Source organism: Dipodomys merriami, unplaced genomic scaffold, assembly GCF_024711535.1.
Source record: "Dipodomys merriami isolate MVZ:Mamm:240054 unplaced genomic scaffold, mDipMer1.0.p SCAF_26, whole genome shotgun sequence".
Classification (NCBI taxonomy): Eukaryota; Metazoa; Chordata; class Mammalia; order Rodentia; family Heteromyidae; genus Dipodomys; species Dipodomys merriami.
This window is the reverse complement of record NW_027204048.1, coordinates 10,112,423-10,129,954: the sequence shown is the minus strand read 5'-3', so window position 1 is coordinate 10,129,954 and position 17,532 is coordinate 10,112,423. Positions and strand designations below refer to the sequence as shown.

The following is a 17,532-nucleotide window of genomic DNA, read 5'->3' as shown; positions in this document are numbered from 1 at the left end:
ACCGCAGGTTGCTGAAGACCCAATTCGCAATGACTGAACCAAAACTTTGGGTTTATTTTTCCACTTAACTAGAAACCCAAGGCTGGAGCTAGTATAACTGATTAATACAGCAAGTGAATATCCTCATTTCTAGATCAGTTCTCCTTCTTGCTAAGTCGCCCTTAGAATTTAGGTTATCTTCTCTTTGAAAGATGGTCTAATACCTCCCAGAATCAAACCAAAGTTGGAGGGAAGCAAAGGGACTTTCTTCCTATGGGCCTGGCATTTCAGAAATCCTTCCCAGAAATACCACCAATCTTCCAAGGCTCACTGGCTCTGGTCCTGCTAAGCCCATCACTAACTTCAGAAATGGTCCCCGATGGTTAGTTCACACTAGCAAGAATGTATACACCATACCTGAGGGTAACAGGCATACCGCTGAGTGAGTAATCTCTCTCTTAGGAACCACTGGAGACACACACTAGGCCAAAGAATTATACCAGTCAGGATAGGTGGACACATGGGAAATAGACACCAGAATACCATGGGAGCCTAACTAGACTGAAATAAGGAAGAAAATTGTGGAGTATTTGCTAAGAGACTACAAGAAGCTAAGTAATTCTAGCAAAAAAAAAAGAACTGGAAAAAATTAATAACCAAATTGTATTTTCTCTAATAGGAAGGAAAAATACAAACCTGCTAAGAAATCTATACTATGGAAACAGTGTATTTAGAAATTTGGAGGAGTTAAGAATAACTGGAAACTTTTCTAGAGAGTGAGGCAGGGGTAAGGCAGACGAGGCTGATTTTTTGTTATTAGCTTTACAAAGGTCTTTTCAAAATTATGAGCATGTTACTTTATTCTCTTGGGGTTCAAAAATGGACCAAATAGCAAGGCTTTTTCACAGTCTTTCTGAATGGGTCCTTTATATGGAGAACACAAATCACAACGTATTAGTCAAACAAAGGAGCGCTCTAATGTTGTCTTTGCCCCATTCATCTCTGCCTCGTTCCCCCACCCACACACCGGGACTCAGTTGGGTGAAAGTCAGAAAAAGAATCGGCTCTTTTGCTCTTTGGGAGAGTGGGAGAGGGCTGGCAGCTATGGGTTGGGAGCAGTCCCGGGACCCTGTAGTTTAGACAGGAATGGCACAGTCGGTTCTCCCTTGTCTAACTCCAGTGGGACTTGAGTGGGTGTCCTATTACATTAGGCTATTTGGAGAGAGGACCGACTCTGAATTGCAAGCAGCACGGCGACATGAGCCTGAATGATCTACAACTCTTCTAAGCTGAGCTAAACGCTAACCCCAGTTTATTCGAACACCCTACCTGAATTCACAACTTCTGCACCGTTAACACATTTACATCGTCTTCCTTCTCCCTCAAATCCATTTTTGGTTTGGGACTACTTTATTTATGTGGATGGGAAAACACACACACACACACACAAAACCTCCAGAAACAAAGACATTTTTCCAGTGACCCTGACCTTGACACTGAGAACCAACGCAAGCTCATTCATCTAGCACATTTCTCACCAGGAGCTTCACTTACTGACTTGATTTCACACGAAACCTAACACAGAATTCAATGCATAGAACAGCTAAAAAGCCAGCTGCCCCAATGCAAGGTGCCCCCACTGAAGCCGCAAGTTCAGCCCAGACCCATCCATTTTCATCTCACTGTGCCTACACAAGGCCCCTCTTGGCTTTGTTCCATGTCCTGCCTTCCTCATGCATAATGGCCCTTCAAGTTCCACCTCTTCCAGGAAGCCTTCTCAAACTACTATTCTCTAAAGGCATGAACTCATTCAGCCACACTTTGTACTTATTTGACCCCATCATTCATGATTGACAAACTTTCCACATTGCTGCCTCACACTATGATTTGCTTGGAGTCCAAGACAGAAATAGCTGGGATTTAACAAAAATAGACCATCTTTACAAACCATTTTTATAAATAGATTCATATATAAAGAAGAAACACATGTAGCCCCTTTTTTTTTGTACTGGGAAAGCAGAACAGAGAACCAGGGAACAACAAAATTGGTTCCATCTTATTCTGAACTGGTTCCATCTAGGCAGTCAGTTTCTCAAGCAGAGTCTCTACTCCTTTGCTGCTGTTTTTGTTTTTTTCCAGTGTGGGAATCAAGCATTTCAGTCCAGCTTTGACTTTATTTGCAACCTCTTGGTCAGAACTCTGTAGGAGACTGAAGAGAAAAAAAAGTAACAAATATTAAGTTTCATAACAAGCCTAAATAATCTACAATACTTATACCCAAAGAGTTTACTGTGATTCAACTCCTGTAAATACAGAGTGTACATTAAAAAAAAATAACCAGCTGAATTAGGAAGGATAATATCCTATATTCTAAAAGCACATAAGTGTTTTATAATCCTGAAGATGAAGTCATTCAAGCAAAGACTTAACTGACTTTTGATTATCTTAGAAATACATCCCGCTTTAAAATAACTACACATAGAAAAGTTTTACTTCCCTATCCAGAGTATAAACCAGAGCAGACACTTGTGCTTTCTTTTCTTTATTCATGGCACTTGAATACAGCAGGTGGCCAAGGAAAAAATCCTTGAGTACTGACTTTACCCAAGTGAATGGGTGCAGAGAAGAAAGGTGTGAGGCTAGAAGCTAGGAGTGACACGTTTTTCTTCTACGGATAACAACAGAACCTACCTTGCTCCCTCAAAGGGAGGTTTTTGGTAGAAGAACTGAACCCAAGGCCTCAAGAAGGCTAATCATCCACTGGCTCTACCACTGAGCTACAACCTCAGCCCCAGACGTTTTCTGACACTCAAATGACCTAGTGTCTGAAGGCAGGGTCTAACAGTAAGCACTCAACAAATGTTAGGTATTAAACAAAACAGCCCTAGCTTCTGCTTTCCAAAACCTTGCCCAAGTAGCCTACCACTACGGTTCATGAAACCCTGGAAACTGCTAACAGCTGGCCTGAATTTCCAGTCCTCTCTCCTGTTCTTCAGGACCACGTGTAAATGCTGATCTATTATTTCTAGAAGGAAGTCTCGTGGCCTTTCCAAAAGTCCCCAGTCATCTTGTCAATAAAAAGAAGAATAGGTTATCAGCCCATGTAGCATTCTACTGAGTAGGAAAGAGAATATTTTACAGCTTGCCACTTCAGAGCTGAGAAAGGGTGCAGGTAAAGTACCCTTTTAATTGATGTCTGATTCACATTTTAAAAATTCTACACAACTTGGCTAACCACACAATGACAAAACGTGTAACAATAATTCCAATTAATGTTCAGTGAGTATATTCCATATGCTTACTTTTCACAACCACTTTAGAATTCTTGTTAACCTTGTTCCACAAATACAGAAAACTACAGAAGTTCAAGAATTTTCCCAAGGAGAGACAGTAAAATGGGACTGAAAATCAGGCAATGTGTCTAGAGCCAGTGCTGTTAGATTCTATTGTATTCTGCTCCCCTAACCTAAGCTCTTTTTCAGACAGCATACTGGGCTGACTTTCTTTTCATTCTTTCTTTTCCATTACTGTAAAAAGATCAAGTGAAACAGACAACAGAAACAAATACATCAAAAAAATTTCAAAAAGAAAACATGAGTTTCAAGTAAAACTTCAATAAAGCAGGAAATTTTACCTAAGAAGTCAAACACACTCTTCAAAAAAATATGATTTCTGTACAGTATTTTCACAATAAACCAACATTAATTTACTTAACTGAGTATTATAAGGAAAGAATGTGTCAGAAGGTATTAGCATTCCAAAGGCCTAATAAAGTTATGAAAAAAAGTTGTTTTAGATAATGGATTATGGCCACTCAACATCTATTGGAAAACTAATGATTTTTAATTAGATGTATACAAACCACATGTATTTGAAGACATTGCCCATAGGAAAATAAAAATGCTCTTGAGTATTTGCATACATGCATACTAGCTCACACTATACATTACAGAAATATTTAACCTAACATTTGTTAAACTTATATAGCAAGTTGCAAGTAAAATGAAATGTGGTGGGAAAACCAAGCTTGGATTAGTATTTGTTTCTGAAACCGTGGTAACACAGCAGGGGAAGAAAATCAAGTAACTGCTAAAGCAGCACACAAATCTTTCAAAATGAATGTTACTAACAGAAGGGGCTTATCTGAGCATAAAATGCAAGGAAATTTCAATGACCTGTAAATTATAAACTCTATAGTCCAGAGAACAATTTCTAGTTCTCACACCAGTTCTCACACCACCAATTTCCCTTCATTTTACATTAGAAATAGACAATGAGCATATAGAGTTTTAACTACAAACTCTTCATGAATTCTTATAGAATCACTAAATACAATTATTTTATAAACTTGGGTATAACAAAAAACATTGTTGCAGTTTACATGGAGACAGAACTTATCCATGAAGGAAAAAATATTGCTGGGTGCCAGTGGCTCAGATCTCTGATCTCAGCTACTCAGGAGGCTGAGATCTGAGATTTGAGGTTCAAACACAGCCCAGGCAGACAAAATCTCAAAACTCTTTTCTCCAATTAACCAACAAAATCCAGAATGGAGACATAGCTCAGTGGTAGAGCATTAGCTATGAGCAAAAAAGTCAAGCAAGAGCTCAAGGCTGAATTCAAGGCCCATACTAGGGTTATCATATACATTTATGCTTTTAATATAGCAAAACCATCACACAATACTTTGTATATGTTATAATTCTATGATCTTTGACATCTAAAAGTGGACAATTAAAAGAAATTCTGAGAACTGATTTTTTTTGAAGGAACCATATCTGGTGGACACATCTGAACCATAGACCATGAAAGACACAGAAATATCAAACTATTATTGGGAAAATGATACTGTATCAGACATAAATGGGAAGGAATTCTATTTTTTGCATAATCAGATTCTGCACAGAGAAAGACACCAATTATACACACCTAGAAAGAACAATGGCACCTCGATTCACACTAGCCCAGGACTTCAGGTTCTTTATACCAACATGTTCTACAAGTGTTTTTGCAAAGCAACCTGTAAAATATATAGAAACTTAATGAATATCATTGGCAAACTTCTATTCCTCTTCTTTACCACCTTTAAGCTTACAAAAGTTTTAAAAAGGTTCACTTGGTCATGTTTACATTTCTTTACAGTATTTACTGATTGAACGCTGATTTGATAGTTATTCAGGAAACAGATGTTTGACGGTAGCACCTTGTGACTGGATGAAATCAAGTTTTCTCTCGTGGAGGAATGCTCTCACAGAAGGTGCCACTAAACAATGGAATGACTATTCTACAATGCACAGAGCATTTTCTCCCTACAACACTTGGATATCTACACATCAAGACTACTATTCCTCTTCACTCTAGTATGTACTTCAGATTCTCAAGTTCTATGTATTATCTAACTATGTCATATAAGTGTGACTCATTCTTTGACAAAGAAGAATTCTAATGGCAGCAATTTAGTGCAGCTGGAAGAAGGGATGGCTTATCTTAAATGCAAACATCTTGGTGGGGGAGCATGTACAATTCAATCAAAGACAACCAAAGGTAAAGATCCTTTATGAGCCACAGGACCTATGGCTATCCAGCCTCCCATGTACTTGTTTAAGAGGGACAGAGATCAGCTAGTGGCATGGCTTGTTTCCCAAAGATGACCACAGCAACATCTTATGTGCTGTGTGTACGTTTAGAACAGCCTCCCATGTACTTGTTTAAGAGGGACAGAGATCAGCTAGTGGCATGGCTTGTTTCCCAAAGATGACCACAGCAACATCTTATGTGCTGTGTGTACGTTTAGAAAACCCATTCCCCCAGTAGGTCTTCTGTTAAATCTCGGTAGTAGTCCTGATTGCCTTTAGCAGAACATGGTAAGAACAACACCAGAAGACTCCTGAGGCTAAATCATGGAAGTACTATGGCATTATTTCCTTTGGAGATTGATTCTCAAGAACTAACCACCAGGGTGAGGAAGCTCAAGAACCTAGGAAAAAGTGCCAATACCCAGTACCAAGTTGCTAGCCTGCCAGTGAGCTGCTGTTGTGGTGGATACTCCAATATGAAACTGAGCAACTCCAGGCCAGAGGCAAGCTCCACCAAACTCTTGATCAAATGATTGTTTTGGAAACTACTAGGCTTTGAGGTGGCTTGTGACACAGCAATGATGAAAACAGTTAGACACAATCATTTGGTGCTACCTGAAAATGAAAAACAGCAGGCCCATACAGGCATAGGAATATCTAGGAATATCCAAACATTTCCTTTCCTTCCCTTTGTTTCCCTGTATTTTCCTTCCTCTCCCCTTTGTCTTTTCCTCTTCTCTTTTTATATTTTCATTAAGAAAAAAAAAATCACTAGAAAATTTCTTGGGCTTTAACAATTCCTCTGGCATAATCAACTTCATAACATTTTTTGTTGTTATTTATTTTATTTTTTTGTTGGTCGTGAGGCTTGAACTCTGGGCCTGGGCCCTGTTCCTCAGCTCTTCAGCTCAAGGGAAGCGCTCTATCAATTGAGCCACAGTGCCACTTCCAGTTTTCTGGTGGTTTATTGGAGATAAGAGTCTCACGGACTTTCCTGCCCAGGCTGGCTTTGAACCATGATCCTCAGATCTCAGCCTCCTGAGTAGCTACGATTATAGGTGTGAGCCACCAGCACCTGGCCATAACAATGTTTTTAATGTTTTAATGAGAAAGATACTTCACTACATGCTTTTTCTTCAGTATAAGCTCCTTTTTTCTTTTAAAAAAAATTACATTGAAAACTGGTCCTTATTCTGAAAGGCTGAGTAAGAAATAACAGCTCGATTATTATATTCTTGGCCTCACAACTTCATCTTGCCTTTAATTCATAAATTCTTGGTCTCTCACTTTTTTTTTTTTTTTTGCCACAGTAACAGAAAGCTGAAACAGTCTTAATCCTGTGGGGGAAACCCTGTTAGTAGCTTAAATAGCCAATATAAAGAGAAGTCTGAGAGCGGAATGGTAGCTGTATAGAAAATACTGCCCACAATCCAGAGCTGAGATTCTTCAGAGCAGCTTGGCTTAGAGAAAGCACCAAGACTGGCTTGCTCTGCAGTCACATGTATCTCAATGCCAAACAAACTGGAACCTGTGCAAAATTCTAAACAGCGTAATTTCCTCTTGCTTATACCTTTCTCCAAATTAGAGATAAAATCATGCCTTTCAATGAGAGGCAATATTATACCATCCTCAAGGAACAGACTGGCATTTTAGGTAACTGACTGAATCCACTTAAAAGTCTGAAGTAGTAGAAAGGGAAAAGAAAAGGGAGGGTAAGAAAGCCAAAAACAAAAACAAAAAATAAACCCCAAAGGAATCTTCAACACAACTTCCCCTGGGGAAAGAGCACCATCTCTAATCACTAGGTCATTTTTTATTCAGCTATCATTTTTAAACATTTGACAAACATCGTATGTGAACTCAAAAGACAGTGAAAAGTCCAAGGATGCCAGGAATTGCAGAAATTCTACATAAGATACAAGAAAGGTACAGCCTACCTTCTCTCCCATTTTCTTTCATCTTTTTATCTTGCTCTATTAACCACTTCAGAACTAGATGTCCTGCAGGATGCTCAGCAACATGAAGCTATGATGAAGCAAGAACATGTTAATTCAAAAGCTGTTTTCGTCCATCTTTGGCCCACAATTCAAGCTCCATCACCACATACAGATAAGAAGTCAGCCAACTTTAAAGGCTTAAAAGGTCATTAGCTAGAATACACAGCATTCTAGAGACCGCACATTTTTGCTACTTGCCAGGCCAAAATAAATATATTTATGCAAGACTGCAATTCCCACAAAGCAGTTCAGGCTCGCCTTGGTGAACTTCACCACCGCAAAGCTCATCTGAAATCATGCTTACGGAGCACTTTTCAGGTGCTAACTAGAGTTCTGAGGTACAAAGAAACCTCTGGGATGTATTATTTAAACACAAATGATTATAATGATCCCACAGTACCTGGGGGTGGGGGGAGGGAGTGTCTGTCTCTCCTTATCCAGCACAGACGAATCATGGAGAACAGATCACAGTGGGGATTGTAGTTTTACTGTGGTAATATGAAACCACTACAATTTTTCTTTTTTGGGAGTATTTGAACTCAGGGCCTCACACTTGCTAGACTGGTACTCAAACACTTGAAGCATACCTTCAGTTCTGTGAACTTTTATGAACTAAGATTTTCTTTTTGTTTTTTGTCGGTCATGGGGCTTGAACTCTGGGCCTGGGTGCTGTCCCTCAGCTCTTCAGCTCAAGGCTAGCACTCTACCACTTGAGCCACAGCGCCACTTCTGGCTTTTTCTGCTTATGTGGTGCTGAGGAATTGAACCCAGGGCCTCATGCATGTGAGGCAAGCACTCTACCACTGAGCCACCTTCCCAGCCCTGGACTAAGATTTTCTTGCTCTCATGTCCCTGAGCATAAGCCACCAGCAGCTGGCTAAAAGGATAGCATTTTGATCATTTTCAAATGATATGATGTGAGTTAATTAGTATTAAAGGTCTTTACATAGTAGTGATTTCTCTAATGGCATTTTTTATACCCTTGGGGTTTTCTTCTTTTAACAGTATGCTACCTCGCCATCCTTGCCTCCCGGATGTAGCTCTGCTGCTGCCAAGCTGGCGATGGCATTCATGGCAGGCTGAGCGTCGCCAATGGCAGATCCCAGAATGTCAGACACCAGCACACAGGCAGACTTATCCAGCACCACCTCGTGGGCATGTCCTTGCAAGTAGCTTAACAAAGCTGGGGAAATGGATTCCAGGAGCTCTCGGCGGCGTACCTCTGTATCTTTCTTACTGTTGGGAGTATGTTAAATGAAGTGGTATGTTAAGATGAATGACAAAGGAAAGAGGGTGATCTTATTAACACAAAACCCTGAAAAGCTTATCACAGTCTGGGTCACACTCCATTAATAGTTGTCTACACTCACATTAAGCTTGCATCCCCTGGATATGAATAGTGCCTGGCATATACAAGCACTGAATAAATGAAGTGTGGCTTATGAAATAAAACACACACCACACACACACACACACACACACACACACACACACACACACACACACACACACACACACACACACACACACACACACACACACACACACACACACACACACACACACACACACACACACACACACTCTAAACCAATCTAAAATCACACAAAAATAATATGCTATCCACAAAATAGCATATGTTTATAATACTTGTGTGTGGACCTTACTTTCTAGGATACTCAAAACACATGATTACCAGTAGCTTGGAAAATAAAGCAGAACAAAGAAAACTGGATCACATAACTGAGTAACTGCTACATTTAGGTGCTCAGAGGTTTTTTGGTTTTTTCTGACATGTAAGTTTTGCATTTTCTGAGAACTTAATCTGTCAAAATTAAATAGAATTCATCTTTTGAGAAGCCTTAAAGAGAGAGGAAAGGAAGAAGTGAGCGAGAGGTGTGTATGTGTGTGAGTAAATTTCTGAAGTTAAGTCGGGTCATTTACCTGTGGGCGTTGCCATCTCCTTTTTGCAGAACTTCAATGATTTCTCGGACCGTATGGGCAGGATCTCTGGGACTCAGTAAATACAACAGGACCTTTCTTCCATATTTATCGTTTATTATGTTAGGCAAAGAACTAATAATTTCCTATAAAGTTACACATAAAAAAGTCAACTGTTAGCTGCATTCCTCATGTATGCTTGGACATCAATGGTAATGAAGAATATACACTTCACTACTGTATTTAATGGCAAAGGTGAAGTTCATTCTGTTCTAAAATCAACTCAGGAGATTCACATTTTGAACACAAGGTCAATACAGTGACTGGTATTACTAAATCACCCACTGATAGTCACTGACCAAGCCCAAGAACTTAAGGAGCTATCTCTATTCACTATGACCAATATTTCTTAGGCCAATATTACCAGAGAAAGCATTAGCTGAGATCACTGAGTAGACAGAGCTCATCTGCAGCTGCGCCCCACTGATACACACGCCCCTTTTAAATTTCTCAGCTGAGACCAAAGTGAGGGAGGAAAATAAAGACACTATTGAAAAGAATAAGTGGTTAAAGGCTTTGAAAGTTGTTGTTTCTCAATGTCAAATGAAAGCTGACTACTGTAATGAAAACTGAAGTGTATGGAGGAGGGCAGATTCCCCATGCAGTTACTAATCTCTCTGCATGGTCTTTCCCTCCACATACCCAGGAATGAGGGCCTCCCCTGCTAATGGGTGACCCAAGTGACAAAAGCAATGGTGCCTGGATCCCACTAAGTTCCCACATCGATCTGAGAAAGTCACCGCCATAAGAAATTGCTTTATTTTAAACAGAGAAAACACAATGAAAAAAAAATCATCACAATTTCCCCTTCTAATTTCCTATTTCTTGTAACAAACTTCATAAATATTCAATTGCACAAGAGATTAAATACCATAGGTTCTTCTTAACTGGGTTGGGGCCACAGAAAGAAGTCATTTCAACTGGCCAGGTTTACAGAGGGGGAGTTCAGAAAGAAGAAAGGAAATGATATAATGCGAGGCAGGGTTCTGATTAGTCCTAATTCCAAATTGTTCTAAAACAAACAAACAAAACCCATATAACTTTTGAGGGGCAGGAATTCTGTGATGACACAGTCAGGTAGGCGTTACTTTAAAATGTCTATTTATTGGGAGAGTTTAGTACAAGAAGCCAATACATTAATTAAGTCAGCTACCAACCACAGGATGAACATGCAGCAAAATTCAGGATCTCACAGTTGATACTGTAGCTCTAGATCCCCACACATCGTGTTTCTTTTTGCAAAGTCCTAAGCCTCCCTAAATTTTTGCACAAAACCCTATGTACTTCTGATAATGAGTAAGAGTAGCTAACACTCATTAAGTGCATTAAGTGCTTACTCGGTGCAGAACAGTGCTGAGAGCTGGTCATCTGTCATGTTAAATGATTTTCACACCACCAGTGCCCTGGTCCCAGGACTCCACCCCCCACTTGGTTCTCCTACGTACTTCTAAAGAAGTTAAGGTCAGCATAATGATTTCCAAATGAGTTTTCAGGAAAGACTCAATAGTTCTAACCATCTCAAAATGCATAGAGAATTTTACCCTCCCAGGAAAAAGAACTTAAAATTTCAGTAGTACAAAGGAAGACAGAAAAAGAGAATTGAAAAAGAAATGTACAAAATTTACTACATAGAATCAAACTCTACTAACTCTCAAAAGGAGATTTGTGACATGTTGTTTTTGTTTGTTTGTTTGTTTGTTTTGCAGAGGTTGAGGGTAGTACTGAATTTTAAACTCAGGGCAACATTGCTTAGGCTGGTACACTACTACTAAAGCCACTCTCTCAACCCTGCTTTTTGCTGGTTTTTTTTTTTTTCCGGTTGGTCATGGGGCTTGAACTCTGGGCCTAGGTGTTGTCCCTCAGTTCTTCAGCTCAAGGCTAGTGCTCTGCCACTTGAGCCACAGCACCACTTCCAGTTTTCTGGTGGTTTACTGGAGATAAGAGTCTCACGGATTTTGCTGCCTGGGTTGGCACTGAACCGTGATTCTCAGATCTCAGCCTCCTGAGTAGCTAGGATTACAGGCATGAGCCACCAGCACCCAGCTTTTTTTACTAGTTATTTTTGAACTTTTCTGCCAGGGATGGTCTTAGAACTTGATTCTTCTGCTCTCAACCTCTTCTCAACTAAACTTACAGACATAAGCCACTGGATCTTGTTACCTGTGTTTTTGAGAGTGAGGTGTTTAGTGCCACAACACAGTGGATCGATGGTGTATCTTTACTGTACCTTTAGGGACCTGTTTGACACTTCAACAAACTCACAAAAGAGGGCAGATGTTTCGTTATTTAACTTGTTAAAGAAAAGGGATGAGAATGATAAATAGTCTAGGCTATTTTCAATACTTTTAAAATAACAATCCTTTGTGGTCCTTTAAAAAAATGACTGGCTAGGTACAATACCTCATGACCCCATAATTTTAATTACTCAGGAGGCAGAATCAGGGGGCAATTGAAATTGAGGCCAACTCAGGCAAAAGTTCATGAGACCATCATCTCAACCAATAAAAAAACTGAGTGCAGGCCAGCTATGTAGGAAGGGTAATTAAGAGGATCTGGAAGACTATGCAAGTAATAAAAGCAAAATAAGGTCGCTAGGGATATGGCTCAAGAAGTACCATGCTTGCCTAGGTGCTAGACAATCAAGTTCAGATTCCAGTACACCACTACTAAAAAGAAAGGACGCTGGCAGCCAGGTAAGGTGTGATGTGGCTGCTGTAGTGCCAGCAGAAGGCTGAGGCAGGAGGATCGCAGGTGGAGGCCAACCTGGCCTACACAGCAGACCCTTTCTCAAAGACTAACTGAACAACAAAAATGTGGAGTGTAATTACATTGTATCTCTTCTTTCTAAGAGAGACAAGAGAGAAAAATTGTGGTGAAGACATAATATGGCTGGGAAGGTAGCTCAGTGGTAGAGCGCTTGCCTTGCATGCCTGAGGCGCTGGGTTCGATTCCTCAGCACCACATAAGCAGAAAAAATAAAAAAGCCGGAAGTGGCGCTGTGGCTCAAGTGGTAGAGCGCTAGCCTTGAGCTGAAGAGCTGAGGGACAGCGCCCAGGCCCAGAGTTCAGGCCCCATGACCAGACAAAAATAAATAAATAAATAACTATAATAGCTACTCTATCTTAATTAGTATATTTTCCTTGGTACAAGGACAAAAGGGGACACCAAGTAGCAATGCTTTGTCATTGGTTCCACACATCTGATTGTTTGAGCAGAAAAGGCTTTTGTACTACAACAAGACTTGAAAGTACACATAAAATCGGCACATAAATGCATTCAGGTCTAGTCCCAAGATGTCCCCAACTTCACTGCCACAGGCTGTGAAGAATTTCAAACTCTAAATTCAAGTGTTTTCAGTTTAAAATGTTGAATGTATACAGCTTTTATAAACAAGTAGTATTAAAAATGTAATACTTAATTCATGGCCATTTCACTTTCATCCCAGCTTTCCCTGTCACTGAAAACACAACACAAACAGATGTTAATTAGCACTGCCCTATTTCTCTTTAAACTTCACTACAGAGAAAAGGGACAGAAATTCTAGATTATCATGTGGAGAGAACTAACAATTTCTTTAGCGTGTATAAACAGACAGGAGCCATATATCGATGGCATAGATAGATGCTAGTGTACTGACTGGTAAGCTGGCAAGCTGTGTTTTGAAAATCCTCCACCTTCTGGGCACTTCAGCTCCCTTGTCTGTACAGGAAATGACATGCCACCCTGACTCACAGGATATTCCCACCAGCACACCAGGAAATGCGCACGAACTCAACTCTGCCTTACAGTCATCGTTTTCCCATTGAACACATGCCTGTCACTCTACAACACCCTTAAATGTGGCAGTCATAGCTTTCTCCCTTATGAGAAACAGTACAAACAATGATACATTTAAGTTTGTCTTAGTTTATTCCCTAAGAACACACTTCAGAACCATGAAGCCTTTTATTGGAATTCTGTCTTTTAAAGCAGGCATGTGAACAAAACAGAAGCATAGGAGAATGATGGCCTCCCTCCCAAGATATCTTTGGCCAGCTCTGACCTCCTGCCAAATGCCGTGGCACTTTCTTTGCCAACCTTCTTCAAAGAGGCCAGGTAAAGGTCAAATCAGATACATACAGTTAGAGTAAACAGATTTTCCACAGGAGACAAAAACCAACCAAAGTTCGTGTATAGGGATAAGAAGAAATAAAAACGACGTTGGCCATAAGAAGCTAAGATATAGAAAAATGGATGAGTTAACTATAAGAAATTTAAATAATGGGTATTAACAGAAATGTTAAAAGGTTAGACTACTCTGTAGCCTCCTGTTTTACTTTAAAAATATAATGTGGGTGGGCTGGGAAGTTGGCTCAGTGGTAGAGTGCTTGCCACACATGCATGCGGTCCTGGGTTTGATTCTTTAGCACCACACAGGCAGAAAAAAGCCAGAAGTGGTGCTGTGGCTCAAAGTGGTAGAGTGCTAGTCTTAAGCTGAAGAGCTGAGCAACAGCGCCCAGGCCCAGAGTTCAGGCACCATAACTGAGGACAAAAAAAAAAAAAAAAAAGTGGGCATTTTAGGGCTGGGTATTGTGGCAGATACCTGTAACCACCCCATTGCTTAGGAGGCAAAGTGGGAAGACTGAAGTTTTCAAAGTTTGAGACCAACCCAGGAGAAGTTAGCCCCAGAGCCTATCTAAAAACACCCTGAAAGCAAGAGGACTGGGGTATGGAAGAAGTACTAGTGTGCTGGCCGGCAAATGTGAGGCCCTGGGTTCTAGCCAGTACTGTAAACAAACAAACCCCGTGGAATTTTATTGCACAGTACCTTTTTGGCTACACTGAAAAACTGGTAGGTATAGCTCAACAGGGTTTTAGTTTCGCAATACTGAAAGTCTTGGAGACGGGTTGTACATCAATATGAAGACATTTACTACTACTACTACTACTACTACTACTACTGATAATACACTTAACACTGGTTAAGGAGGTATCTTTTACAATAGGTATCATACCTCAATTAAAAGGAAAAAAAACCCAGAAGGGTCTATGTGGAACTGACAGCATTAAGGCAGGAGGGACCACCTTAGAGAAGGCACACAACATCATTCTCCTTAGCTCCTCATCCCACCTGACCTGTCCACTTATTTCCCCATCTAGTTGATGGAGATCTCCAAGTCTGTACACCCTGCATCAGATTAGATTAAATGTTACGTGAATGAATGGTAAAAGGAACAACATGAGATCTGATTGGGCTATCAGAGAACACTATCTGGGGGCTGGTCTGCAGAACATAAGGAGTGATTATCAAGCTATGATTTCAAGCTGCCATGCAGAAAATGCAGTCACTGGGAAGAGAATACTTAACTATACTGCATTTTCTTGGCTGCTTATTAAAATGCTGCATAAGGCAAAGGGTTTTATAGTAACTGCAGAAACAGACACATGACTGTGTAAGTGCCAACCAGCTCCCACAACCCAGCAATTCTGGTCAGCAATGCCTTAGAGAAACTTTCAATGTGTGTATAAGTAAACCTGATTGCAAAACTGAACTACCTAACTTGATGGCCGGAGGAGGAAAATAGTGGAAGAACAATGAAAGGGCTAACACTGATCAACATGCCCTGTACCTAAACTTGACTTATACAATTGTAACCTCTGTGGACAACGACTTAATAAAATCAAGTTTGTTCACAAAAGTATCTGGAATCGCAAAATCTAATACAAATTAAAGAACCCTTTTCAGGGTTTGGGGATTGCTGTTTAATTATTTTTCAGTGCAAAGATGGGATTCAGTACTTTTTGTATGCTAGGCCAGTGCTCTACCACTAAGCTTACACTGATAGCTCCTCAAAAAGTAGTTTTGAAAACTGGAAAACAAAAACAAAAACAAAAAACAACCAACCAGGCAGGAATGGTAGCATACATCTGTAATCTTAAGAGTTTGGGCGGCAGGGGCAGAAGGATTCTAAGTTGCGAGAACAGCTCAGGCCACTCAGGAGAGAGAGTTCCAGGCCAGCCAGCCAGCTACATAGTAAGACCTGGTCTTAACAACAAAAGCAACAAAAAAATACTGTAAAAAATAAACATCTAGGGCTGGGAAGTTGGCTCAGTGGTAGAGCGCTTGCCTTGCATGCCTGAGGCCCTGGGTTCTATTCCTCAGCACCACATAAGCAAAAAGAAAAAAGCCAGAAGTGGTGCTCTGGCTCAAGTGGTAGAGCACTAGCCTTGAGCTGAAGAGCTGAGGGACAGCGCTCAGACCCAGAGTTCAGGCCCCACAACCAGACCAAAAATAAATAAATAAATAAACATCTATCACCAGGAAAATACAACAAAATAAATCAATTACAATATATTATACAGAATACTACTTGGCCACAAGAAATAAGTGATTTATGACAAAACCAGGGAAGTTATGGACCCTGGGTCAAATCCAGCCTGCAGCCTTGCCTTAAGAAAATGGATTTTACTTTCCGGAGAAAAATGAGGGATGGGGTAAAAAGTTTGACAAGAAATGTACTTATTACTTTACTTATGTAACTGTAACCCCTTCGTAACTCACCTTGATAATAAAAAATGGATTTTACATTTAAAGAGTTATTAAGAAGAATAAACAAATAAGAATTTGAGATACTGGATTACCCAAAGTTGTAAAATATTTAGTACCTGGCCCTTTACAAAAAAGTCGTCCTGAACCCTCATGCTAAATCTCATAATATAAAGCCAAATGTAAAAAGCACCTTGCAGAATACAGATGCCATGTCTCTTACAGAAAACGTGTAAATATTCAAAATAATATTACACTTCACATCTAACAGACATTTTATTCTTTGTGTCAGAGTATTTATTGTATTAATCTTTAAGTACTCTTATAAGGCATTAAAACTATGCATTAATATTTATTCAACCTCAAACAGCAACAGGCAAATGTACCAATTTCCTTTCCAAGGAACTCTGCTGTTCAACCAGCTGCACAGATCAGTGCCTTCACCGCAGACTGGATCATATTTTCTAATATGTTTATTTCAAAAAGTAAAATAAAAAAGAAATAGTTTGTATCCATGTTGAAAGGGAGAAAGGCTGTTAACCAGGCTGAGATCTCAAGTTCAGGAAATCTGGGTACCCTGAATCTACATCTTTGCAACACTCAAAACTTTTTTTTTTCAAAGGCTGGGCACAGCGCAACAGGTTTTTGTGGTGGATGGGTGGGAAAATGCAAGAGCAATTAGCATTCCAGAATTTTATCACGGGCTGCATAGTTTAATAATACACAGAACCTGTGGCGCATTTGTCAGTGAGAGACAGATGAAAGGCAGGACTGGAAGAGCCAGCCATTCAGGGAAAGCTGTCTTAAGTAAGAGTCTTTAGGAATGTGGGTTAAATAGTTGTGGTCCTTGAGATGATAAGCGCAGGAATTAAAACTGTTTTAACAGCAACTTTAAGTGGAAGAAATTTTTGGGAAAAAAATTAATCCAACATAATTCTGGGGACTCTTGAAGAAAGTTTGAGTCCAACTGGAACAATATGCAAATTTCAGTTGTTGTAAAAATATTCAACAAAGGCAAACTTTGAAAAGCTCAGCCTGTTTCCATTTTTGTCAAACAACTTTATTCATTAGCCAATTCCATGGCCTCCCATCTCTGTCACAGGAATGAAAAACAGTCACTATTGATTGGAGTCAAAGGGTAATAGAGTCACACGAAAAATGTCAAACTACTGGATCTGTGACATCCAGGTCTCGCCAACTGGTTTCTTCCCACAATCCTATCCCAAAGAAAGTCTTCACAATCTTAAAATAGTAAAGAACAAAGTTTGAGAATGACAGTGAGGGCATGAGAAATTCACACGCTGGACTGATAGCTGGCATTTAGGGAAACAAACCTTCCTTCTACTAGCACATATATTTGCTACCGACACCAAGTAATACTAGTCCACAGTAGGGGCTACAGAGGGTGCAGAGGGCTACAGCATAACCACCTGACAACAGGTAGATTTTTCAG

At 40.0% G+C, this 17,532-nt stretch overlaps 1 protein-coding gene across 2 annotated transcripts in view; it reads right to left on the bottom strand.

Annotated features, from left to right (window-relative positions):
• Positions 1–812: 812 nt before the first annotated feature.
• Positions 813–17,532, bottom strand: part of Pum3 (pumilio RNA binding family member 3) — a 35,816-nt gene continuing 19,096 nt past the window's right edge. For both annotated transcript variants that reach the window (XM_070035674.1, XM_070035673.1), the window contains exons 14-18: positions 9,497–9,639; positions 8,566–8,788; positions 7,493–7,580; positions 4,909–4,999; positions 813–2,188 (exon numbers count right to left, since the gene is read on the bottom strand). In XM_070035674.1, the coding sequence (XP_069891775.1) occupies positions 2,056–2,188; positions 4,909–4,999; positions 7,493–7,580; positions 8,566–8,788; positions 9,497–9,639 (678 nt within the window). In that variant the 3' untranslated portion in view covers positions 813–2,055. The remainder of the gene's footprint in view (positions 2,189–4,908; positions 5,000–7,492; positions 7,581–8,565; positions 8,789–9,496; positions 9,640–17,532) is intronic.